The sequence below is a fragment of the Malus sylvestris genome, chromosome 1 (genome assembly GCF_916048215.2).
Source record: "Malus sylvestris chromosome 1, drMalSylv7.2, whole genome shotgun sequence".
In the NCBI taxonomy this organism is placed as follows: domain Eukaryota; kingdom Viridiplantae; phylum Streptophyta; class Magnoliopsida; order Rosales; family Rosaceae; genus Malus; species Malus sylvestris.
The window spans coordinates 25,126,695-25,152,571 of NC_062260.1; the positions used below are offsets into that span (position 1 = coordinate 25,126,695).

At 42.4% G+C, this 25,877-nt stretch overlaps 3 protein-coding genes and 1 long non-coding RNA gene across 7 annotated transcripts; 3 read left to right on the forward strand and 1 right to left on the reverse strand.

The window, feature by feature from the left end:
* The first annotated feature begins 339 nt into the window (after positions 1-339).
* LOC126630237 (uncharacterized) lies at positions 340-3,821 on the forward strand. Its single transcript, XR_007625942.1, has 2 exons — positions 340-450; positions 1,581-3,821. It is a non-coding gene; the product is annotated as an uncharacterized LOC126630237 (long non-coding RNA).
* Positions 3,822-4,618: 797 nt separating this feature from the next.
* On the forward strand, positions 4,619-7,831 carry LOC126630241 (acid phosphatase 1-like). Its single transcript, XM_050300346.1, has 3 exons — positions 4,619-5,336; positions 5,751-5,960; positions 7,473-7,831. The coding sequence occupies exons 1-3, from the start codon at positions 4,783-4,785 to the stop codon at positions 7,648-7,650; spliced, it is 942 nt and encodes a 313-aa protein (XP_050156303.1). The 5' UTR covers positions 4,619-4,782; the 3' UTR covers positions 7,651-7,831.
* A 7,466-nt stretch (positions 7,832-15,297) lies between these two features.
* Positions 15,298-19,265, reverse strand: LOC126630248 (uncharacterized). Of its 4 annotated transcripts, none has more exons than XM_050300358.1 (2): positions 16,240-19,265; positions 15,298-15,975 (listed from the first exon to the last, which is right to left on the reverse strand). In XM_050300358.1, the coding sequence occupies exon 1, from the start codon at positions 17,692-17,694 to the stop codon at positions 17,020-17,022; it is 675 nt and encodes a 224-aa protein (XP_050156315.1). In that variant the 5' UTR covers positions 17,695-19,265; the 3' UTR covers positions 15,298-15,975; positions 16,240-17,019. The 4 variants fall into 4 exon arrangements, with proteins under 4 accessions (XP_050156315.1, XP_050156311.1, XP_050156307.1 ...); XM_050300354.1 differs by having other exon boundaries at positions 15,298-15,702; positions 16,059-19,265; XM_050300350.1 differs by having other exon boundaries at positions 16,059-19,265.
* A 3,999-nt stretch (positions 19,266-23,264) lies between these two features.
* LOC126630425 (putative kinase-like protein TMKL1) lies at positions 23,265-25,788 on the forward strand. Its single transcript, XM_050300561.1, has 2 exons — positions 23,265-24,105; positions 24,693-25,788. Exons 1-2 carry the CDS (start codon positions 23,625-23,627, stop codon positions 25,289-25,291), a joined length of 1,080 nt encoding a protein of 359 aa, XP_050156518.1. The 5' UTR covers positions 23,265-23,624; the 3' UTR covers positions 25,292-25,788.
* The last annotated feature ends 89 nt before the right edge of the window (positions 25,789-25,877 follow it).

The following is a 25,877-nucleotide window of genomic DNA, read 5'->3' on the forward strand; positions in this document are numbered from 1 at the left end:
TGGGCTCCCCAGAGACCACGAGGGCCGATATCAGAAATCGAAGAGGCACCTACTTTTCCAGCCTTTTCCAGCCTTGTCAGCACCTGTCACACGCACACTCAGTTTTGCGGAAATTATGGGCATTCTGTCAAAGACTTCTGGGGAAGTAGAAAACACATGAATCTTACTGTTCAATCACCCACTTCCCACACGCAACAATAGCTCATGGGTACCACAGATAACTTTGCCAAAGTTCTCTGCCAAAGTTGAGCACGTGAAGCTTGCAGCTCCCACTACATCGCTCTGACCAAGAAGGGTAAAAGAATAGCAAAGAAACAGCACTAACAAAGTTTAGACCCATAAATTTTGAAGGTCTAGCTACCATATTATTACCCACAAGGGTAAAGGAACAGTACCACTGCTGGATAATTGGAAAGTCCCTGTGTGTCAACCTCTGTGCTTCGTGGCAAGGTAGACTAGCAAACATGCCCAACCTTTACTCACATTCGAGAAAACACTCCCAATAAGATTGCTTGCTCCAAAATCGAAGAGGCACCGTCCTCCGAATCTCGAGAGCCAGACTCCCAACATGACTACTTTCTTAAAAATCGAAGAGAGGGTAAAGGAACAGTACCATTGCTGGATAATTGGAAAGTTCCTATGTGTCAACCTCTGTGCTTCGTGGCAAGGTAGACTAGCAAACATGCCCAACCTTTACTCACATTCGAGAAAACACTCCCAACAAGATTGCTTGCTCCAAAATCGAAGAGGCACCGCCCTCCGAATCTCGAGAGCCAGACTCCCAACATGATTACTTTCTCAAAAATCGAAGAGACACTGCTCCCCGAATCTCGAGAGCCAGACCCCCAGCATGATTGCTTTCTCAAAAATCGATGAGGCATCGTTCTCTGAATCAATCGAAGAGGCGCTCGCTTTCTCAAAAGCTGGGCTGCTCAGAGACCACGAGGGCCGATCTCAGAAATCGAAGAGGCACCTACTTTTCTAGCCTTGTCAACACCTGTCACGCACACTCAGCTTTGCAGAAATTATGGGCATTCTGTCGAAGACTTCTGGTGAAGTAGAAAGCACATGAATCTTACTGTTCAATCACCCACTTCCCACACGCAACAATAGCTCATGGGTACCACAAATAACTTTGCCAAAGTTCTCTGCCAAAGTTGAGCACGTGAAGCTTGCAGCTCCCACTACATCGCTCTGACCAAGAAAGGTAAAAGAATAGCAAAGAAACAGCACTAACAAAAGTTTAGACACATAAATTTTGAAGGTCTAGCTACCATATTATTACCCACAACTGTAAAGGAACAGTACCACTGCTGGATAATTGGAAAGTCCTTGTGTGTCAACCTCTGTGCTTCGTGGCAAGGTAGACTAGCAAACATGCCCAACCTTTACTCACATTCGAGAAAACACTCCCAATAAGATTGCTTGCTCCAAAATCGAAGAGGCACCGTCCTCCGAATCTCGAGAGCCAGACTCCCAACATGACTACTTTCTCAAAATCGAAGAGAGGGTAAATGAACAGTACCATTGCTGGATAATTGGAAAGTCCCTGTGTGTCAACCTTTGTGCTTCGTGGCAAGGTAGACTAGCAAACATGCCCAACCTATACTCACATTCGAGACAACACTCCCAACAAGATTGCTTGCTCCAAAATCGAAGAGGCACCACCCTCCGAATCTCGAGAGCCAGACTCCCAACATGATTACTTCCTCAAAAATCGAAGAGACACTGCTCTCCGAATCTCGAGAGTCATACCCCCAGCATGATTGCTTTCTCAAAAATCGAAGAGGCATCGTTCTCCGAATCTCGAGAGCCAGATACCACAGACCACTTTTTCAAGGTGCTCTGACAGAGTTAAAACATGTGAAACTAGCAGCTCCCACTACCGTGCTATGACCAAGCAGGGTAAAGGAATAGCATTACTACTTGTTAGGGAGACTCCTATATATGTTGACCTCCATCCCCAACGGACAGGCAGACCTGCAAAAATGCTCAACCCTTCATCATATCTGAGAGGGCACTCCCAACGAAGCCTTTCGAAATATTCAGCTTTCTTTCCCCCCGATAATACCTCTGCAAACAAGCTATACTAGAGCAAGAATATCTCATATCATCAGGGTTAAAAGCAAGAGTATCCCATATCATGCTTTTTTCCTGTCTTTTCTTTTGGCCTTGTTTTTACCTGCAAGACAAGGAGAAAGAGAGCAATCAGTCAGCACTTGGAATCAAGCTTCCAGCCAGGAACTGACTGCCTGGAACCCCTTACCTGATTACTTACCTGGCATTGCTCTCGAGTACTCATCTTCAACATCTTATGTTTCCAAGGAAGATTCCGCATCTGCTTGAGGAACAGATAGGGCAAGTGCGAAGGATACAAGGAAGCATGTGGAGACAAGCGTAACAGCACACGTGCCGATACATTCATTACTCTGTCAAAAGCAAAAGTATCCCATATCAGCAGGGTGGAACGTACTCTAGATTTGATGGACTTGTTTTGACCCTCAAATTCTTCAGTCGGCCTTATACTCTGGAGGAAACCAGAAAACCCTCCAGCTCAGTTCAAGAATAAGCCTGTGGAAAGTTACTTCTTCAAAAGCAAAAGTATCTCATATCATCTCTTCTCATTTTTCTTCTCTTTATCCTTCATGCTGCTGCAAGATGGGGAGAAGGTGAACAATCAGTCGGAGCTCTGATTGCTTACCTTGTCTGTCACCTCTTTCAGCAGACCCCCTAGCTCGGTGACTTGGGGGACTCCTACTACATGGTTTGTATCGCGCTTGACCAAGCCTGAAACTACAAGTAAGCTTCAAGTGAAATTGATACATTACCTTGTGCATCTCCACCAGTTAAAGATACCACCCCTGGATGGAGGAAGAGTACTTCCAGAGAAGATGCCACATCTACCTATGAGACAGATAAGGCAAGTCAAGACGACACCACACTCCGATACTTAGAAGTTTCGTGATTACGAGATCATTCTCCTACAATATTTCCTAATGTCATTTGTACTAAATCATTCATTTGTACTCACTAAATGAGAGCTTGAACCTATGTACTTGTGTAAACCCTTCACAATTAATGAGAACTCTTCTATTCCGTGGACGTAGCCAATCTGGGTGAACCACGTACATCTTGTGTTTGCTTTCCTATCTCTATCCATTTATATACTTATCCACACTAATGACCGGAGCAATCTAGCGAAGATCACAAAAAGCGATCGTTTTCGCTACCTAGGATCTATCTTGCAAGAGAACGGAGAATTAGATGGAGATCTCAACCATAGAATACGAGCTGGATGGAAAGAGTGCATCCGGCGTGTTGTGTGACCGTCGTAGGCCACTGAAGCTCAAGGGAAAATTTTATAGGACGGCAATAAGGCTAGCGATGTTGTATGGCACAGAATGTTGGGTGGTGAAGCATCAACACGTACACAAAATGGGTGTAGCGGAGATGAGGATGCTTCGTGGGATGTGTGGGCACACGAGAAAGGATAAGATTGGGAATGAGGATATCCGAGGTAAAGTAGGAGTAGCCGAAATTGTAGGAAAGATGAGAGAAAATCGGCTCCGGTGATTTTGAACATGTGCAAAGAAGGCCGACTGACGCTCCGGTTCGAAGATGTGACTACGGGACAGAGGTTCAGGGCCGAAGGGGTAGAGGAAGACCTAGGACAACTTTGGAAGAGACTCTAAGAAAAGACTTAGAGTACTTGGATCTAACGGAGGACATGACACAAAACCGAGCGAAATGGCGTTCTAGGATTCATATAGCCGACCCCACTTAGTGGGAAAAGGCTTTGTTGTTGTTGTTGTTGTTCCAACCAGGATTACGTAATGTTACTATTTTACGTGTTATAATATGAGTGTATGGTAATGTTAATAAGTCTCACTAAAGTATAATTTAAGCAAAGTAACACAATAGTGGTGTTTCAGGTATACCAAAAAACTTCTAAACAGCACAATTAAGCTACGAAATGTCATGAACCTTTTCCTTTTGGCTACTATTATTGGTACTTCGAAAATTTAATTATGTACTTCTCAATTTTTTTTTAAATATAAAAATTTGAAAGGCACAATTAAATTTTTGAAATGTCAATTAACAATTCTCTTGCTCTTTCTGTAATTAACAGGGTAAAAGCGAATTACCTTCTAGACTTATTAAAACATTGACCCGAAGGTCTGTTCTTTGGGTTTGGGCTCTTATTCATATATCACACAGGCTTGGGGGCCTGATTCTTAATGGGCTTCGGCTCGTTGATATGGGCTTAGTCATATAAACTGTCAAAGTCTGTCCTGGACCCAGAGGATGGGTCCCACTAGCCACCAGAGGCTGGGTCCCACTACCAACATTTTCCAGAAGGGATGTGCTATCCACATACCTCATTTTACTTCTTACACATTTTTTGTTAATTTTTATTCGTTGATTTTCTTCAATTCATCCGATCCGACTGTCGAAAATTAGAAAAGTGTGCGAAAAATAAAAAAGAATGGATATCACACCCCTCCCAGAAAATCTGAGGATCTTTCTCCCTTTCACTTCGTATGCCATACGCGGTTACGTGCTCCATCTCAAGGTTCTTCCTTCAACTATTCAACCTCTGTAAAAACCCAATTTTCAAATCTTCTTGTTTCCTTCCCCTCCCTCCCTCTCTCTCTCTCTCCTCTTTCTCTCTCTACAGTTACTTCACTCGCACGCAACACTTCCTATTGAAACCAAAGCCTAAGAGGTTGCTGTTCCATTACTGTTTTCTCCTTCGCACGCCAAGAAACACATTTTCCTTTTATGGCAGATTTCGCTTTCCTCATATATTATCTCCCTCGATTTTTCACATGTACCCACAAAATCTTCTTCGATCTTCTCCAATACCCAGAATCTAATTTCCCCAAATTCATACAAATTCGCAGTCTTTCTCCACCGACCACCATGAACTTTTTGAAAATTTTCCTTCTTTTTTCCCTGCTTCCGGTTGCGTTTTCTCACGAGACCTTCGACTCCCGCCTCCTGCCGCGGCCGTTGATCCTCGAATACCCGGACATCGCCGAGACCCACTTCAATGATTTGGAGAATGAGCTCAGATTACACTGCGACAGCTGGAGATTTTCTGTGGAGGCAAACAATGTCGATACCTGGAAAACAATCCCGGAGGAGTGTGCCGGGTATGTCAAGGATTACTTGACGGGTCGGGCTTACGCATTCGATCTCGAAAGGGTGTCTAAGGAGGCTGGGGTTTATGCCAAGAGTGTTGAATTGAATGGCGACGGGAAGGATGTGTGGATTTTCGACATTGATGACACTTTGCTTTCCAACCTTCCCTATTATGCTGACCATGGTTATGGGTATGACTCTTCAACTTCCCCTTTGAGAAATTTAAATTTTGTTTGGTTTATTAGAAAGTGTAACAAATTATTAATTTTCATTGTTCTAAACTTGTTAATACTAGAAATTCAGTCAGACTCTTCAGTTCAACAAATTGAATTGGTTGAATGAGAATTCTTATTACGAAAATTTGAATTGAGAGTTGTAGAAGGCGGTTTTATAGCCGAGAATTCGAAAGTAAATTGGAATGTAGGAACTTGGAACACTGATAATATATTGAATCTATCAACTACAAAGGTTTATGTTGTTAAAAAAGTATAACCAGAATCCTGTTTTCTAAATTTCATTTAATTTTATCATGGTCAAGGTTTGAGTTTTTTCGTTTTTTGATGACATTTTATGTGCTGATGTTGATATTGTGTGTAATTTTGTAGCTTGGAGGTGTTTGATACGGTGGAGTTTGATAAGTGGGTTGAGAAGGCCATGGCACCTGCTATAAAATCCAGCTTGAAACTCTATGAAGAGGTCTTGAGTTTGGGTTTTAAGGTTTTCTTGCTCACGGGGCGCACCGAAGGGAAAAGGAAGGTTACCGTTGAGAATCTGAACAATGCAGGATTCCGAGAATGGCATAAGCTTATTTTGAGGTGAGTACGAACGTCGCTTATGAACTGATATGGAACTGAATTGTTGTATTGCATTGCCTGACTAGTATAAGTACCCATATGTCTATTGCATTTGACTGTTTGAGCATGAGTAATCGTTGTAGTTTTGAAGAAATGTTATGTTACCTGTCTTGTTGCTGTAACTGTGGGTAGGAGGGGGACATGTGAAAACTAAGAACAAAGCAGGATCGTGACTGTTAAAAATAGACAAACTTTATAGTTTATAGGCTTATAGCATTAGCATGAATAGTCGTTTTTCTTTTCATCATTCAGGCTGCTCTCGGTGGAGTAGAATAGATGAAGTGTTCAATTTCTTCCATGGTCTTTTTGTTATAATGTCGATTCGTCCTTCCATCCTTTTTCCATTATTGCAGTTACCTGGGGTGGGGTACCAATCCGTCACTTTCTTGCATAATTACTTAGAAATAGAAATTGTTGATGCACAAAATCAGTGAGACTTTGGAACAACGTCAAGTGTCAAGTTTGTAACCTTCGCTCGGTTGTTCCGGTCACTGGTGAGGATAAATATGTAAAGAGATAGAAATAGGGGAGCAAACACAAGATGTATGTGGTTCGTCCTAAGTTTGGTTACGTCCACGGAGTAGATGAGTTCTCATTAATAGTGAAGGGTTTACACAAATATATAGGTTCAAGCATAATCATCATTAGTGAGTTCTAATGACTAGTTTAAGTACAGTAATGACATTAGGGATTAATTGTAGGAGAATTGTCTCCTTTTATAGTTGAGGAAAGTCTTTAGCTTTTGTCCTCGATCGATGTGAGACTCTATGAGTTTTATTCTGACGTTAACTTGTGTCGCACTGTGATTGACCTCCTGGTTGGAGGGAAACTCTTGTGCTTCGGCAGAGGTGCCTTAACATGAACCCCTTAGAAGGTCCTTGAAGGTATGACGTTGACCGGTGCTCGGTAGTTTCGGGATTGGTCAAGTATGGTACAAACAAAAATTATTGAAATGGAAGAATGTTGGTTCAATCAGATGAAAATATGATTTAGTTTTTAGTTGTGTCCTGCACGTACGCATATACATTAGCACACATCACTTTAAGGACACACCTCCCCTATGGGCGTGTTATCTAAAGATGAAACGATGGCTTTAACTGTTTTGAATTTTGTTTGATAATTAGACCCAATCGCTTTGTTAGGGGTGGTCGGTTCACGGTTTGATGATTTCATCCTGGTTTCCGGATGTTTAGTTTCCTTCTTGTAAATCTGTAAATATCATTGCATCATGTGTTTTTCACGTCATCCTATCGCTGTTATTCGTCAGTTGAGTAAACAAATTAATGACACTGTTATTTGATGATTATGTCTGATTAGAGAACGTAAACTCGAAGCTTTCTTTTTAAGACAATGCTCATTATATATGCTATCATAAAGATTCTGACCTTAGGTCATTGTGCTACTTTAGGTCCTTGTACCAGCTTCCTAATGGCCATTCGAAATTCTGAATCCTATGTTTTATGTACTGTGCAGGTCCGCTGATGACCACGAGAAATTGGCGATAATTTACAAGTCCGAAAAGAGGAGTGAGATGGAAAAGGAGGGATATAGACTACTTGGGAATTCCGGAGACCAGTGGAGTGATTTACTGGGCACCTCAGTCGGCCTCCGCTCGTTCAAGCTTCCAAATCCTATGTATTACATTCCGTGATAGGGCAGGCATCGTTCGTTTCGAAACTCGTACCGATGAATTCAAATCAAGCTGTCTTAGAATTGTTGTGCAGCTTGTAGTGATTTAATTCATGATGCCATACACAAATAATACAGTGAATTGTTCATATCAAACTGAATCGTGTATAGAGAGAAAATTGTAATGTAGTTTGTTTGTACCATACTTGACCAATCCCGAAACTACCGAGCACCGGCCAACGCTATACTGTCAAGGACCCAGAAGAGTTCCCCTCCGACCAGGAGGCCAATCACTACTCGACACGTGTCAAGATTAGAAGCCAATCAGAGCGCAGCACGTGTCGACATCAAGAACCAATCACAACATGACACATGTCAATGTGACAAAGCTACAAGTTTTTCTATAAATAGGGGTCATTCCCCCACAATATTGCCTAATGCCATTTTGTGTTAAATCATTCACAAGAACTCACTAAATTGAGAGCTTGATCCTTTGTACTTGTGTAAGCCCTTCACTACTAATAAGAACTCCTCTACTCCGTGGACGTAGCCAATCTGGGTGAACCACGTACATCCTGTGTTTGCTTCTCTGTCTCTATTCATTTACGTACTTATCCTCACTAGTGACTGAAGCAACCAAGCAACCAAGCGAAGGTCACAAAACCTGACACTTTCTGTTGTACCAAAGTCCTCGCTGATTTTGTGCATCAACATTTGGCGCCGTCTGTGGGAAACGACACTTATTCCTACTCTCTTCAGCTGTGTCAAGCTGGTTTCTATCATTCGTACACTTTCTTTTGATCAGGCATCCCTCTCCAACATGGGAAGCGAAGGAAGCCACAGCACACAGAATGACACCCCCCTTGCACATAGTGCGAAACAACGAAAGAAGGAAGGAAAACGAGTTCTTCTTCAAGCTAAAGTCGATGAGTTGGAAGCTCAGAACAACAAGATAGCAATGAGGAATGAGGTCCTCCAGGAGCAATATGAGAAGCTCTTCGAGACACTCCACAAAGCTAGGCAAGCTCAGACACGCGAGCTTGTTGCCCCCGTGGGAGAGCTTGTTGCCCCCGTGGAAGTCAACCATCAACTGGGTGCCCTCCAACATGGAGGGTCACATGCATTCGACATAGATATCCCTGATAGGGAACAGATTACCCCTCGACTTGATAATCAACATGAGGCTTCTCTTAACCCAGTTGCTTCGACCCGAACCATGAGAAGTGGAGGGAGACACCTCTTTGCTGAAGGGGCAGAAGGATCGAAAGCCGTCTTTCGCGATTGTAGGGATTTCCTGAAGCAACGTCGAGAGAATTCCATCCATATAAGCTCAAAGATCAATGACCCAAGGATTTCTGAGAGACTCGGTCCCCTGCCACGGCCCAAGCCGGCCACCAATTTGGGGAAGGGGCAACAAGTCCTAGAGAGACATGAGGGTACAGGGGACTCAGAGGTGTTCCGACAGACATACCCTGGAAGCCAGTACAGCGAGTCCAGGGAAAAATCACATGCCCTTGATCAAACCTTCCTAATTCCAATAGGAGATGGAGATTTACGAAAGAAAGCTCCAGTGACACATAACTCCGCTCAGGACCCCCTTGTCCTACAACTTCTTGAGGAAGTAAACAAGTTGAAGGCTGAGCGTCAGGCTGAAATACCTGACTGGAACCAACCCAGGCCTGGCCCTCTTACAAGGAGGATCCTCAACACCCCCCTTCAAGCAAAGACAAAGCAAAAGCTTGGCTTGCAACTTTATACTGGAAAAGAGGACCCGATTGAGCACCTTAACCTCTTTGAGTCCACCATGGCATACCGGATGCACACCGACGAAGAGCGATGTCTTCTCTTCCCCTCCACCCTCTCTAGTGGAGCTCTAAATTGGTATTGTCGTCTTACACCTGAGACGGTAGACTCATTTGAGGAATTGAGGAAACTATTTGTTTCCCAACACATTTTCCAAACCGATCGCTTGCACTCTGCAGATGACTTGTACACTATCCGCCAGAAGCCAGACGAGTCATTACGTATGTATGCTGGCCGCTTCAGCCATGAATACTCCCGGTGTGCCGAGGCAGACGACAAGACTGCCCTCAAAGCCTTCACGGCAGGCCTACGTGATTGTTTCTTTAAATACATGATCAATGCCAATACTTGGAAGACTTACTCTGAGGTGATGGCGCAGGCTTATAACCATGCCTCCGCCGAGGCAAAGACATATCAGGAGAAACCCCCTACAACCATCCTTTATCAACAAGTGGGAGGTGGAAGCCAGACTCACCTAAATGAGAAGACCTCGACTTTCCAAACAGCAGTGGCACCTCCCCATGCCTTGCATAATGCTTCACCGAATCAACAGACATATCAATTTCAAGGCAAGAGGAAGGATTTCCATCCTCACCACTCTCCTTTCAGTAAAAAGAGTAAGGGACACTATCCCGATAACCAAGGGTATCGCCACAATAACGCTCGCCCCCAGGCAGTCAATGCAGTGGGTCAAACCCGCGTCAAGATACCCCCTACCCCAAGGTATGAGACATACACGCCCTTGAATGCCACATGCGCGGCCATTTACCCCAGCATAGCTCACCTGATACCAAAGCCAAAGCCGAGGCACCCAGATTACACGCCCCCGAATAACGCGGGCATGTTTTGTTGCTACCATGAGCATAACGGCCATGATAGCGAGAAATGTATCATCCTCCGTGATCGTATTGAAGCTTTGGCACGAGAAGGAAAAATTGATCAATTCCTCCTTCACCCTCAAAGGGATAACCGTAACCAACGCCAGGTGAATGTCATATATTCCATAAGCGGCGGCACACCCATATCTGAATCTTCCAATAGGGCCATGAAAAACAGTGAACGAATTCTGAGGCCTGGTCACCAAGTGTTTCACGTGGAAGACATCAGGGGAGGGAAGTATCAAAAGCCTAACTGGGATCCGATATGTTTCTACCCTGAGGAAGAAAGAGGCATCATCTACCCTCATAACGACCCATTGATCGTGGAGGCTCACATAGCCAACTTTGATGTTCGACGAATCCTCGTAGACACAGGGGCTTCGGTCAATATCATGTTTGCCGAAGCTTTCAGGGCACTCAGTGTAGCTGAACACTTGCTCGATCGCTCGATTTCTCCTCTGATAAGCTTCTCCGGTGATATCGTGCAACCCTTAGGGAGCATACATTTACCCTTTACTATTGGTACAGGCCCTTACACGGCTACCATTACCACTAACTTCCTAGTGGTTGACTGCCCAACGGCATACAATGTCATATTTGGGCGCACAGGCATCAATGATCTCAAGGCTATGGTATCCACGCATATGCTGTTGATGAAATTTCCAACCCCCCATGGCAACGGCTACATCAGAGGAGATCAGCTTAGTGCACGATCATGTTACAACACTTCAGTTAAGCAACAACACTTGCCCGGACCCAAGGAAACCCTGTCTGTACATGACCAAGTCACAAAGACCAGCCTAGATGAAGCGAACTTGGATCTTCCTGATAGCAACAATCAACCCGATGATCCTCGAGATGACTCTTTCACCCAGCAAGCCCAACCTGCTGAAGAGTTGGAGAAGGTACCTATCTCAAGAGATTATCCAGATCGCATGGTGAAGATTGGCACCACATTGTCACCACCCATTCGGTTAGCATTGATATCTTTTTTGAAAGAGAACACTGAAGTCTTCGCCTGGTCATACGAGGACATGCCAGGCATCTCTCCCGATGTCATCTGTCATCGTTTGAGTATTGACCCCAAGATCAAGCCGGTGAGACAGAAGCGAAGATCTTATGACGCTGAACGATACGAGGCAATGAAAGCAGAAGTTGAAAAACTCAAAGGCATAGGCTTTGTCCGCGAAGTCAATTACCCGACATGGGTAGCAAATGTGGTCCTTGTTAAGAAAAATCCGACCAAAGAAAGTCTTTTGCTTCAAAAGGTATTGTGGAGAATGTGTGTTGACTACACCGACCTAAACAAAGGGTGTCCGAAAGATAGCTTCCCTCTTCCTCTTATTGACAGACTTATAGACTCTACGGCCGGGTGTGAACTCCTGAGCTTCATGGATGCTTACTCAGGATACAACCAAATCCTCATGAACCCTTCGGATCAAGAACACACAGCCTTCACTACCGACAGAGGACTATACTGCTATAAAGTCATGCCTTTCGGCCTAAAGAATGCAGGAGCGACTTATCAGAGACTAGTCAACTCAATGTTCGCCGAGCAGATTGGGAAGAGCATGGAAGTTTACGTTGATGATATGTTAGTCAAGAGCAAACATGCTGACCAACACATCACCAACCTATCTGAAACTTTCACTATTTTGAAGAGGTATCGAATGAGGTTAAACCCCAACAAATGTGCCTTCGGCGTAGGCTCTGGCAAATTCTTAGGTTTCATGATTAGCCAACGAGGCATTGAAGCTAATCCCGAGAAGATCAAAGCAATCCTCGACATGAAGGAACCGGTAACTTCAAAGGACATCCAGAGCCTTACTGGCAAGGTGGCAGCCTTAACCAGGTTCATTTCTAAGGCCACAGACAAATGTGCTCCCTTTTTTAAAGCACTTAAGGGAAGTAGGAAGTACATTACATGGACTGATGAATGTGCCGAGGCATTCAAAAACCTCAAGGAGTACATGAGTAAAGCCCCTCTACTCTCCAAGCCCGAGGTAGGAGACATTCTCATTATCTACCTATCGGTATCAGCTTCAGCCGTAAGTTCCGTTCTCATTCGAAAGGATGGGAATATTGAGCGACCTGTCTACTACGCTAGCAAAGCCTTACAAGATGCGGAGACACGGTACTCTAACATTGAGAAATTGGCTCTGGCATTGGTCATGTCTGCTCGAAAACTCCGCCCTTACTTCCAAGCGCACTCCATCATCGTGCTTACCAATTATCCTCTTCGACAGATACTCCAAAGTCCTGACACTTCAGGGCGAATGATCAAATGGGCAATAGCGTTGGGTGAGTTTGACATCTCCTACCAACCAAAGCCAGCTGAGAAGGGCCAAGCAGTGGCAGACTTCATTGCCGACTTCACATATCCGGTTGACATTGCTTCTACACCTGAAGCAGTGGCTTCATTACCCCCGGAAGCTCAGAAGATAGAACCAACAACCCCAGCATGGAGTCTGTATGTTGATGGCTCATCCAACCAACAGGGCTGTGGAGCGGGACTAGTCTTGACTACACCCGACAAAGTAGCAATGGAGTATGCTCTTCGTTTCAAATTCAAGGCATCAAATAATGAGGCCGAGTATGAAGCCCTTCTAGCAGGATTACGTTTGGCCAAACACCTCGGGGTTAAACAAATTGATATTTTCAGTGACTCCCAATTGGTGGTCAACCAGGTTACCAACAACTTTGATGCTAAGGACAGCTCCATGGCAGCATATCTTGCGCAAACACAACTTTTGCTCAAGCACTTCCACTACCAGATCACCCAAGTTCCTCGAGCGGCAAACAGTCATGCAGACGCCCTGGCTCGCCTCGCCTCGGCTGTGGAAGACAAGATTGGAAGAAAAATTCATGTCGAACTGTTGGCAACACCAAGCACCATGGCCGCAGAAGTATGCAACTTACAACAGGGGGATAGTTGGATCACCCCGATCTATAATTTCCTTGCTCATGGCACCCTCCCAAATGATAAAGTCCAGGCTAAGCAAATTCGATACAAGTCTACCCGCTACCTGATCATCAATGATCAACTCTATAAGCGAGGTTTTAGCCTGCCATACTTAAGGTGTCTTACGCCTGCCGAGGCGGAAATCGTCCTTCGGGAAATACATGAGGGAGTCTGTGGAGATCATGCTGGATCTCGGTCCCTAGCACACAAGACTTTTCGCCAAGGATATTACTGGCCAACACTCCACCAGGATGCCATCAAAGTATCCCGCTCATGTGACAAATGTCAACGATATGCGGCTATTCCTCATTCCCCTCCAGAGCCTCTTACTCCTATGATCAGCCCTTGGCCCTTCGCCCAGTGGGGACTTGATTTGATCGGCCCAATGCCGGCAGGGAAGGGCAAAGTCTGTTACGCAGTCGTTGCAGTGGACTACTTCACAAAGTGGGCCGAAGTAGAACCCTTGGCAACCATTACTGAGGCAAAGATAGAAGACTTCGTGTGGAAGAACATCCTTTGTAGATTCGGCATTCCCAATGCGATAGTCACTGACAATGGGCGACAGTTCGACAACAAGAAGTTCAGGTTGTTCTGCTCTAAGTTCAACATCAACTTATGCTTTGCCTCTCCAGCTCATCCCCAGTCTAATGGACAAGTTGAGGCCATCAACAAAATAATCAAGCGCACTTTGAAAACCAGCTTGGACAAAGCTAAAGGCTGTTGGCCAGAATTTGTACCCCAAGTTCTTTGGTCATATCGCACTTCATATCGGACTTCAACAGGAGAAACTCCATTCTCACTTGCCTTTGGCACAGAGGCGGTTGTCCCTGTTGAGCTCGAGCAAGCAACATTCCGAGTCCAGAACTACATTCAAAGTGAAAATGACAAACAACTCACCCTCAACTTGGATTTAGTCGAGGAACACAGAAACCAAGCTCACTTGAGGAATGTCGCCTACAAGCAGCGCATCTCCAACTATTATGACTCTAGGGTCAAGCCTCGTTCTTTCAAAATAGGAGACTGGGTCTTAAAGAAAAGATTACTCTGCGACAGAGTCCCGAGTGAAGGCACACTTAGTCCAAACTGGGATGGACCGTATGAAGTCATTGGCATCAGTCGCCCTGGCTCTTACACACTTAGAAGCTCCGATGGCAAGACCCTTGGCCATCCATGGAACGCTGATCACTTGAAGTACTACTACAAATAGACTCACGATGTACAAGTGTTGAGCTATAGCCGTTTGGCATCCTATGTAATGAAGGCCATTTGGCAATGAATTCAATAAAGAGTCACTACAAAACAAGCAAATGAAGACCGTGTCAAGCGCCAAAAAAAAAAAAAAAAAAAAAAAAAAAAATAGCTTCATCCAAAAAGCTTCACCCACAAAGCTTCACCTAAAAAGTTTCACCCACAAAGCTTCACCTAAAAAGCTTCACCCGAAAAGCTTCACTTAAAAAAGCTTCACCTACGAAGCTTCACCTAAAAAATCTTCACCTAGAAAGCTCCCTCTACATACTTTCACCATCAAAGCTTCACCCACAAAGCTTCACCCACAAAGCTTCACCTAAAAAGCTTCACCCAAAAAGCTTCACCATCAAAGCTTCACCTAAAAAGCTTCACCCAAAAAGCTTCACTTAAAAAGCTTCACCCAAAAAGCTTCACCATCAAAGCTTCACCTAAAAAGCTTCACCCAAAAAGCTTCACTTAAAAAGCTTCACCCAAAAAGCTTCACCATCAAAGCTTCACCTAAAAAGCTTCACCCAAAAAGCTTCACCCGAAAAGCTTCACCTAAAAAGCTTCACCCACAAAGCTTCACCTAAAAAGCTTCACCCAACAAGCTTCACCCGAAAAGCTTCACCTCCAAAGCTTCACCCACAAAGCTTCAACACCAAAGCTTCACCTACAAAGCTTCAACACAAAACCTTGCTCCAAATAAACAAATTTTGTTCACAAAACCCAAGATGCCCTTGAACTTGTACAAAAACACTTGGGTAAACATAAACATTTTTTGTTTTACACCCACAAGGGCCCAAAATTTTCCTTCTTATTTATTCACTTATATATGTTCTCAAACATATTATAATAGATCCAACAACAAGCCAAAGTCCCAAATTTCATAATGGACAAAAGTACAAGCAATTCATCAATAATGAAGGTGCTACAAAAATTGGAATCTGCCCCAAAATAGAAATCCAACCCAGGAGACTTTTTCTCTCTCTCCCTCTTCCGCCTCCTTTCATCTATCAAATTTCTGCAACCTCTGCTCTTCTCCAATGGAGCTGAATTTTGGACACCCTATAGTTCTTGAGCATATGAACAACTTTCAAGAAGGAACCATTTCTGTTTGAGCGACGGAAATTAAAGTGTTGAAGCTCCAAACATGATAGTCGGCTTCTTGCAGATTTCGAAGCTGTTGTGATGTTTCGAAGATCTGGAAATATTTAACCGTTAGTTCATCCTGAATTTTTGATATGTTATGAAAGAGTCGATGAGGAACAACTTCAATGAAGAAAGCATACCGATCTGAACAAGAGAAAATGGAGTTTCGAAGCTCACAACAAATCTGACGGGTTGACAGACAAATAATAACCAGTCATTCATCATACCTGAATTTCTTGAGTTATACAGCTCCGAGGGATCTCAAATTTGGATATGTTGTAGTTCACAAGCTGAGGAACAACTTCAATGAAGAAAGCATACCGATCTGAACAAGAGAAAATGGAGTTTCGAAGCTCACAACAAATCTGACGGGTTGACAGAAAAATAATAACCAGTCATTCATCATACCTGAGTTTCTTGAGTTATACAGCTCCGAGGGATCTCAAATTTGGATATGTTGTAGTTCACAAGCTGAGGAACAACTTCAATGAAGAAAGCATACCGATCTGAACAAGAGAAAATGGAGTTTCGAAGCTCACAACAAATCTGACGGGTTGACAGAAAAATAATAACCAGTCACTCATCATACCTGGATTTCTGGAGTTGTACTGCTCCGATGGCTCTCCAATTTGGATATGTTGTAGTTAAGGAATTAACGAACAACTTTCATGAAGACAACTTTGTGATTCGACCTACAGATGATGGTGTTATGTTGAAAAACAATTCCGGTTGTTAGGGGAAATGAAAAACAATTCCACCAAAGAAACATCATTATGATGTTTCATCATTATGGTGTTTTCATCATTATGATGCTTTCATCATTGTGATGCTTCCATCATTGTGATGCTTCCATTATGATGTTAATGCACCAACGGTTACACCTTCTGCAATTCCACTTATTCGGGCCTAGCAACCTTCATAAACAAAATCTATGAAGAAAAAGTCCGGGGCTACCACTTAGAAAACAAAAGAATGAAGTTTTGGTACTTACGACATGGACTATTAGCAAGACACCTCATTCGTCAACTCCCTCGACTAGAGACTTGGGGGACTCCCACCATATGCTACTACGCCTTGGTACTCAAAAGTTCGTGACTACTCAGTGACTTGGATTTTTCAAGTCTCCAACCGAGAAGTTTTCCTCACTCGGGAAATTAAGGGAACACTACCTCAAACTACATGCTTCACTCACAAAGCTTCAACAATACAGGTTTCAACAAAAGCAAAAATTCAAAGAGCTTTATGAAGAAGGTTTTGGTGTATTTAACACAATATGTTGAAATGAAGCAAAGCTTATTTATTAATATTTTCGATAAGCCACAAATATGTACATATGCATGAGTCAAAATAAACAAACAAAAGGGAGCCTTCACAAAGGTTGCTTAGGGGAAGTCTCAGCAATCGGTAGAGCCCCAGAAAGAGAAAGCACCGGAGGGTGGTTATCCGGAGCCTCAGTACTTGACAAAACCCCAGAAGGAGGAGGCATTGGAGGTTCATCATTTGAAGCTTCATTACCAGGTACAGCCCCAGAGGACGAAGGCAATAAATGCCTTTGGAACAAACCCACAAACCGCTGATGATCAAGTAAAACCTTACCATCAGATTCCTTCATCTGGTCAAGCTTCCTCTTCATGTTTGTAGCATAGTCATGGGCGAGCCGGTGCAACTGCTTATTCTCATGCTTGAGCCCTCTAATCTCCTGTTTGAGACTCATCACTTCAGCAGCCAATGATTCAACTTGGCGGGTTCTAGCAAATAGGCGTTGGGCCATATTAGACACAGAACCTGCACACTGAACACTAAGAGCCAGAGAGTCCTTAACAGCCAACTCATCAGACCGTTTGGAAAGTAGTCTATTATCTTTGGGAGTGAGAAGGTTCCTGGCCACCACTGCAGCGGTCATATCATTCTTCATCACAGAATCCCCAACGGTAAGAGGACCAGTAGGGGATATGAAGGATGGGCGCCATATGTTGTCTGGAGAAGGCGTGGCTGTCTCTTCTCCAAGGTTCAAGTCAAAACGACGGTCGGAGGGTCCAGACATTTTCAAATGTGTTGAAGAAGGAAGAGGTCAGACAAATCAAGATCTTAGAAGTGCAAGAAATGAGCTTCTACTGGTAGAGATTCAAGTGTGCTGTGGAACTTAATGCCAGCCTCTATAAAAATCTGCACTCGACGGAGCTTCAGAAATCGAAGAGGCGTTTGCTTTCTCAAAAGCTGGGCTGCTCAGAGACCACGAGGGCCGATCTCAGAAATCGAAGAGGCGTTTGCTTTCTCAAAAGCTGGGCTGCTCAGAGACCACGAGGGCCGATCTCAGAAATCGAAGAGGCGTTTGCTTTCTCAAAAGCTGGGCTGCTCAGAGACCACGAGGGCCGATCTCAGAAATCGAAGAAGCACCTGCTTTTTCAGCCTCGTCAGCACCTGTCACATGCACACTCAGCTTTGCGGAAATTACGGGCAATCTGTCGAAGATTTCTGGTGAAGTAGAAAGCACGTGAATCTTACTGTTCAATCACCGCTCTCCATATGCACCATCAACTCCTCGGGTACCACATATAACTTTGTCAAAGATCTCTGACAAAGTTTAGGCACGAGAATTTCGAAGTTCCAGCTACCCTACTATTACCCATAAGGGTAAAGGAACAGCACCACTGCTTGACAACTGGAAAGTCCCTATGTGTGTCGACCTCCGGGTTTTGCGGCAAGACAGGTTGGCAAGAACGTCCAACCTTTACTCACATTCGAGAAAAGACTCCCAACATAATTACTTTCTAAAAAACCGGAGTAGCACCGCTTTCCGAATCTCGAGAGTCAGATCCTCGACGGGATTGCTTGTTCGAAAACCGAAGAGGCACAACTCTCAGAACTTCGAGAGCCAGATTTCCTTAGATAAAGCTTGTCTGTAATCTTCACACGTAACATCAGCTTTCCAGATACCACATACCACTTTTTCAAAGTGCTCTGACAAAATTAAAACACGTGAAGCTGGCAGCTCCCACTACATTGCTGTGACCAAGAAGGGTAAAGGAATAGCATTACTACTTGTTATTGGGAAATCCCTATATACATTGACCTCCCTCCTCAACGGACAGGCAAACCTGCAAAAATGCTCAACCCTTTCTCGCATTCGAAAAGGCACCCTCAACATAACCTCTCGAAATACTCAGCTTTATTTCCCCCCGATAATACCTCAGCAAATAAGCCACACCAAGAACAAGAGTATCTCATATCATCAGGGTCGAAAGCAAGAGTATCCCATATCATGCTTTCTCCCTATCTTTGTCTTTGTCCTTGTCCACACCTGCAGGACAAGGAGAAAGAGAGCAGTCAGTCGGAACCTGAAATCAAACCTCCAATTTGGAACTGACTGCCTGGAGCCTTTGCCTGGTTGCTTACTTAGCATTGCTCTCGAGTACTCATCCTCAACTGCTGTCAAGGTCACGAATTCCACCGGCAAATACCTCATGACAGTTGATCAGATATTGGCTCTTTACACTGAAGCTGCCAAGCGTGGATGAGTCACTATGAAGGAATGTTCTGAAGGACCATTTAAATGCAAAGGTTGCACACCACTTCTGCCATGCAAAAGATTGAAGCAGAAGGTTCAACGGTGAGCTGAAACAGATCACTACAGCACGACACCTTTCCATACCACATTCATTATTCCGTCAACAGCAAAAGTATCCCATATCATCAAGGTCGAACGTACTCTAGATTTGATGGACTTGTTTTGACCCTCAAATTTTTGAGTCGGCCTTATACTCTGAAGGGCACCAGAAAACCCTCCAGCACAGTTCAAGAATAAGCCTGTGGAAAGTTACTTCTTCAAAAGCAAAAGTATCTCATATCATCTCTTATCCATTTGCTTCTCCTTATCCTGGCAGTTGAATGAGAGACAAGGAGAATGAGAACAATCAACCGGAAGCCGACGTCAAACCTCTGATCCTGGGTTGCTTACTTGGAAGTTTGACTGCTTACCTTGTCTGTCACCTCTTTCGGCAGATCTCCTAGCTCGGCGACTTGGGGGACTCCTACTATAGGGTTTGTATCACACTTGACTAAGCCCGAAACTACAACTAAGCTTCAAGTGAAATTGATACATTACCTTGTGCGTCAACATCAGCTAAGTACACCATTCCCGGATGGAGGAAAGGTACTTCCAGAGAAGGGCAGATGAAGATCAGACCACACTTCGGTACTTAGAAGTTTCGTGATTACTCAAGGGATTGGATCTTGCAAGTCCCCAACCGAGGAGTTTCCCTCACTCGGGAACTTAGGGGAGCACTGTTTGTACCATACTTGACCAATCCCGAAACTACCGAGCACCGGCCAACGCTATACTGTCAAGGACCCAGAAGAGTTCCCCTCCGACCAGGAGGCCAATCACTACTCGACACGTGTCAAGATTAGAAGCCAATCAGAGCGCAGCACGTGTCGACATCAAGAACCAATCACAACATGACACATGTCAATGTGACAAAGCTACAAGTTTTTCTATAAATAGGGGTCATTCCCCCACAATATTGCCTAATGCCATTTTGTGTTAAATCATTCACAAGAACTCACTAAATTGAGAGCTTGATCCTTTGTACTTGTGTAAGCCCTTCACTACTAATAAGAACTCCTCTACTCCGTGGACGTAGCCAATCTGGGTGAACCACGTACATCCTGTGTTTGCTTCTCTGTCTCTATTCATTTACGTACTTATCCTCACTAGTGACTGAAGCAACCAAGCAACCAAGCGAAGGTCACAAAACCTGACACTTTCTGTTGTACCAAAGTCCTCGCTGATTTTGTGCATCAACATAGTTCTTTGGATGCTTGGAATTGTAAAGGGCCACTATTATGAGCACTTGTCTCCTGAGTTGTATTATTATGAAAGAGCTTTTAAAATGACTAAAAACACTTTAAAAAAATGTTTATGGGTATCAAAAGCACGTGTGCTTATTGCCGAAAGCACTTCAAGTCTTTTTATATGATTCACCTGCAGTTTTACTACGGATTTGTTTCAAAAGTATTTATACCAAAGATCCCACCATTCCCTACCGCTAACAAAGCGGATCCTCCTCCTAGTCCGCCCGTAATCAAACCCGGTCCTGGTTCGCCTATTCGGACCCTCATAACAGCTGAAAAAGAATTTGTACACGTATTCATTAAGGGAATTCGAATTTATGTAATGAGGATCCTTTTGTGAGAATCCTAGAGATTCTTAAGTTATATTCGTTCATCGTACATTGTGCGATACAAAATTATTATAGATACTTTTATTTAAAATTAAATGTGAACAATATCTGTCAAAAACTGATCAACGGACATGATTTGAAGATCTCAGAATTCTCAACAATGAAAATCCGAGTTTAGGTACATTCTTAACTTAATCGTCCAATACATGTCGTACACGTATCCGTAGAGTCTGACTTTTTCTTTGACGAAACATCGTGTCTCACATGGTGGGGAGATCCTACGCGTTTGATTTTGATGAAGAAGCTGGGCCCCTAAAACATCACGTACTAACTTCCAAAAAAAAAAAAAAAACACACCACATACTTTGGTGATGGGGGCCACCGAACAACGCATCAATCCCTGCCGTTAATTAACAAATAGACTCCAACCGCCGCTTAGCCTTTATTAGTTACAAATTAATAATGAGCAAAATCCTAATCTGTATCTTTGACCCCAAAAAAATAAAAAAATCCAATATGTATTTATTGTAGCGTTCTAGTTCAATGATAAATTATTAAGTTGAAAAAAATTTACGTGTGTCAATACATTATTGAATTGAAACACCACGTAACTGTGAACTTGTTTCATATAAATTAGTCTTCATATATATTGTAGAAAGCTTAATAAAATAGGCTATTGTGGTACCAAAAAAACCATAAGATTTCCTTCTGCCCTAAGTTATTGATGTGTACTTAAATTAACCTAAATAATAGATTAATTTTAACTAATTTTTACTCGCAAACGCATGACTCAATTGTAGTAAAGATATGCATGTAAGACATTGATTCTACGAGGATTGCGTTAAAATCAATTAAACGTAAAGTTACGCCAAACTTAACTAAACAAATGAGTGATTGAATTTAAGGATTGGTCAAAACTAAAATTAACAAACGAATGAAAAAGTAACAAAGCAAAAGACAACGATGAAAACGAGTTTTGGAGATTAAGATGTGAAGACACTAGGACACCGAATTTACGGCTAATAATCCAATCTTTTTTTCTTTTTCTTTTTTGAACAAGGCTAATAATCCAATCTAGCTTCTCAACTACTATCCGTTGATTAATCCAATTGATGTTGTTGATTAGTATTCCTTATGCATAAACTTAGGGCACTCTATTTATACTAGAAAATTCGAAAAGGTCTCGTAAAAACCCTCCTAAAAAGAAACAAAAACTTCAACAACATCAGCACAAACAAGTGAAGAATCATCACACACAAATTGGGAAAGAATCATTCTTCACTTGGGAAACACTTAAGTTACTTTGCACGCCAAATTACGGTCGTTCCACCTTCTAGAAAATTCAAAAAAAATAGGAAACTTGTATCTGTATCTTATATTTCCAAGCATATATGTCACATCACCATAAAAATTGCGAAAGTCTTCAAATCTTCAATCTCCTACAAGTGCGCAATTATGATAGGAATGTAATTTTCGCGGTAATGATTTGCAAAATTGAAATGTTTGGCTTCATGAAAAATATATGAAATTCAAACAAAATGATCTCCAACTCTTAGTTTCCTTCGCCAATTGGTCATGCATTAAAACTCCTCTAAAAAGTCAATTATCATAAAAAACGTCTTTAGTGCACAATGTGGCTAAATTGAGAAAAGAAAAATAATAAGGCTCTTTTAAGACCAATCCTTTAACAAAACCAAAGGATAATTGACATGAAAATATAGACAATAATACACCTATCAGTTATTCCACTGTTTTGGTGTACAAACATACCAAACTAATTCAAAAGCAAACAAAGTTCATCTAATCTATAGGTCATGTGTCAATATTGTTTTTCTTTTTTTAATATTGTTAAATTACAATAATTGAACAAATATGGATCTGAAAAAGGTTTCCAATTTCTTACTCTCCCCAATAATTTAATTAAATGACAATAACCTTGTAGCTTGTTTGTTAAATATGAACAAAATGCCAAAATTTGCTTCCAAAGCAAGGGAAATTAAAATACGCGTATTTTGTATTTTGTAACGATTTTGCAGCTAAAAATTTCATACCATAGTTGATGTGACATCTCTCCTTCCTTGACCCCTTCACATTTTTAATCATCAATACCAATTTTAGGCAAGTGATGTAATAAAATCGAACACAATAGTTCAGATGCAGATATAAGTTGTTTTTCACACTCTTTGAATACATACTCTTTACTTCAAAACGTATAACCTCGAATATTTACAGATGTAACATTCTTAAACGCTTTAAATGCAGAACATTTGCTTTAAGAAAAGAAAGAAAAGAACCACTTTTTACAAAGGCAACTACTTTTTGTCTCCAGCTTCTAAGTCTCACTATTCCTTCCTTCCATTAGCACATCAATCAGAAAAAGACACAAGGTCCATGCAAAAATGCAATGTGGAATATTGATTTGGTGGCAAAAGTGAACTTTCACACACTCAAAGCACAAAAACAAAGAGTCAAAAACAGGTGCAACATCACATGGCTTAGATCTGTCCTCCAAGTTTTCTGCCATACCATATTAGCTCATCTTCTCATCTCCCTTCTCCAACTCCATCGCCTCTCTCTCTCTCCTCTCCCTCTCTCTTTCTCAACCCTCCACCCAAAAGTACAATTGTATCCCAAACCTCTTGACTCCTACTTGCATTTAAATTTTTCCCCATGAAAGTTATGCACACCTGCAATCTGTTTATCATCTTCTCAACTCCCCACATCAAAACCAGATCCCTCAATTGGGTTTTCCTCCAATGTTTCACATGAAGAAATTGCTTTTTTTTACACAATGAACAGAACCCAGGTGCTGAATTTGATTCTTGCACTGACTTCATCAGCAACTTTGGTGTTTTTCCTACTTTTCATCTTTTACTGCAAGAAAGCTGCAAAGAGTGAGCAAAAGGATGTGGAAAAAACAGAGCAGAAGCAAGAGGAAGTTGTGGAGGCAGATGAGCTGGTGACTTTTCAGGATGGGGAGGACTTAACAATCTGTGACATTCTGGATGCCCCAGGGGAAGTGATTGGAAAATCGAACTACGGCACGCTGTATAAGGCGCTGTTGCAGAGCAGCAACTCGGTGAAGTTGCTGAGGTTTTTGAGGCCTGTTTGCACTGCAAAAGTTCAAGATTTTGGGGAAGTTGTTCGGCTTTTGGGGTGCATAAGGCATCATAATTTGGTGCCTCTTTTGGGATTTTATGCAGGGCCGAGAGGTGAGAAGCTTTTGATTCATCCGTTTTATTGGCGCGGTAATCTGGCTCAGTTTGTGAGAGGTGATGATTCTAATTTCTCTTTCCTCGTTTGATCAGTTTGTGTTTTGTTCTGTTTGGTTGCCGGGAAAATCCCCAAGAATATGAAAAGAAAGAAACTTGAATCTCTTTTTTTGTTTGGTTTATGAGGATTTTGTGTGTTTGCCATTGTGCTTCAAAAGAATCAAATCAAAAAGTTTTGGCTTGAAAAAACCTGTTCTGTTTTTCGAGTCTGGATTGCTTCTGCTTTCGACTATTCTGTTTTCTCTGCATAATTTTGATCTCCTTTGTGCATGTTGTATAACCATAATTGGTTTCTTTCCTTCTTAATATATATATATATATATATATATATATATATATATATTGCTTGTTGGAATGAAACTTCCGGATGTCATTATAGCGGAATTCCAAGCCGATACACACTTTCAGTCGTTTTAACTTTCCATATGTGACATTGCGTGATTAAATTAGGATACCGCAAAATGACATCTCTATCTTTTCTTATCATTGCCAAATTTAGAGATGTTCTCTTAGAAGTTGTCTTTGCCTCTATATTTTTAGCTCCCATGAACTATAAATTGACAGACAATCTTTGCTTTCAATGGCAGAAAGCAACCCTGACTCTCACAAATGGCCCATAATCTATAAGATCTCAGTTGGTATAGCCGAAGGCTTGGATCAACTTCACACCGGCTTTGAAAAGCCGATAATTCACGGAAATCTCAAGTCGAAAAACGTACTCTTGGGTCACCATTATCGCCCTTTCATATCCGACTTCAGCCTCCATCTTCTGCTGAATCCAACTGCTGGCCATGAAATGCTTGAAGTCTCGGCATCCGAAGGCTACAAAGCACCTGAGCTGATAAAAATGAGGGATGCGAACGAAAGGACCGATATATACAGTCTTGGGGTTATCTTGCTTGAATTTCTCACGGGGAAGGAACCCATCAACCAAAACCCTACAACTCCTGATGAGGATTTTAGTTTGCCAGATTTCATGAGAAATGCAGTGCTTGAACATAGAATTCATGACTTGTTCCATCCAGATTTGCTTCTCAATAGCAGCGTTGGCGACGGAGAAATCCCCGTCACAAAAGAAAGGATTCTCAAATTCTTTCAGCTTGCTATGGCATGTTGTGCTCCTTCTCCATCATTTAGACCAAACTCCAAGCAAGTTCTGTCGAAGCTTGAAGAAATTGGAAACTGAACACTATGAGCATTGTTTGGGTAGGGGAACTAGTAACTACACCTAGGATGACACTCTGACGTTATTTCAAGTCAACAATCCATTGTTACGTAAAACAGTTGATCACATGACAATGCTTTATATGACTTGAGATGCCATCATCCTGACATTCCGGATGTAAGTAAGTTTCTCTAATTTGAAGACCATAGAGCCTTGATTCAAGGATGTTTGTATTCGCATGATTGATGGCCATGACAACAACAACTCAGTGACCATATTGACATACATAGACATGTATCGTAAAAGTATAAGTGGGGGCATACCATATTGACAAATTCAAGATGATAAGTTGGTGATTTAGTTTGTCAGATTGCATATTTCTTTATTGCCAAGTAATGAGCAGCCTTAGACAGTGGATTCCATATGGTCCCACCTAGCTTTCATATTGTTGAGCAAAAATTTATAAAAGAAGGTGCCTTTAATCAGAAGTAAGCAATGAAATTATACATTTTACTAAAGTTTTTTTTAGTTGGTATTTGAGATTGACATAATTCTTTATTTTGATTATTGAGATTTAAAGCCGATAGAATTAGTTCTTAAGTTTGTC

Bases quoted from the DNA above. Each gene is read 5' to 3' on its own strand.
- LOC126630241 (XM_050300346.1), top strand. From the start codon at position 4,783: ATGGCAGATTTCGCTTTCCTCATATATTATCTCCCTCGATTTTTCACA. The intron at 5,337-5,750 runs GTATGACTCTTC...GTAATTTTGTAG, and splicing joins TATGCTGACCATGGTTATGG to CTTGGAGGTGTTTGATACGG. The intron at 5,961-7,472 runs GTGAGTACGAAC...TGTACTGTGCAG, and splicing joins TGGCATAAGCTTATTTTGAG to GTCCGCTGATGACCACGAGA.
- LOC126630248 (XM_050300358.1), bottom strand. From the start codon at position 17,694: ATGTCTGGACCCTCCGACCGTCGTTTTGACTTGAACCTTGGAGAAGAG.
- LOC126630425 (XM_050300561.1), top strand. From the start codon at position 23,625: ATGAACAGAACCCAGGTGCTGAATTTGATTCTTGCACTGACTTCATCA. The intron at 24,106-24,692 runs GTGATGATTCTA...TTTCAATGGCAG, and splicing joins TCTGGCTCAGTTTGTGAGAG to AAAGCAACCCTGACTCTCAC.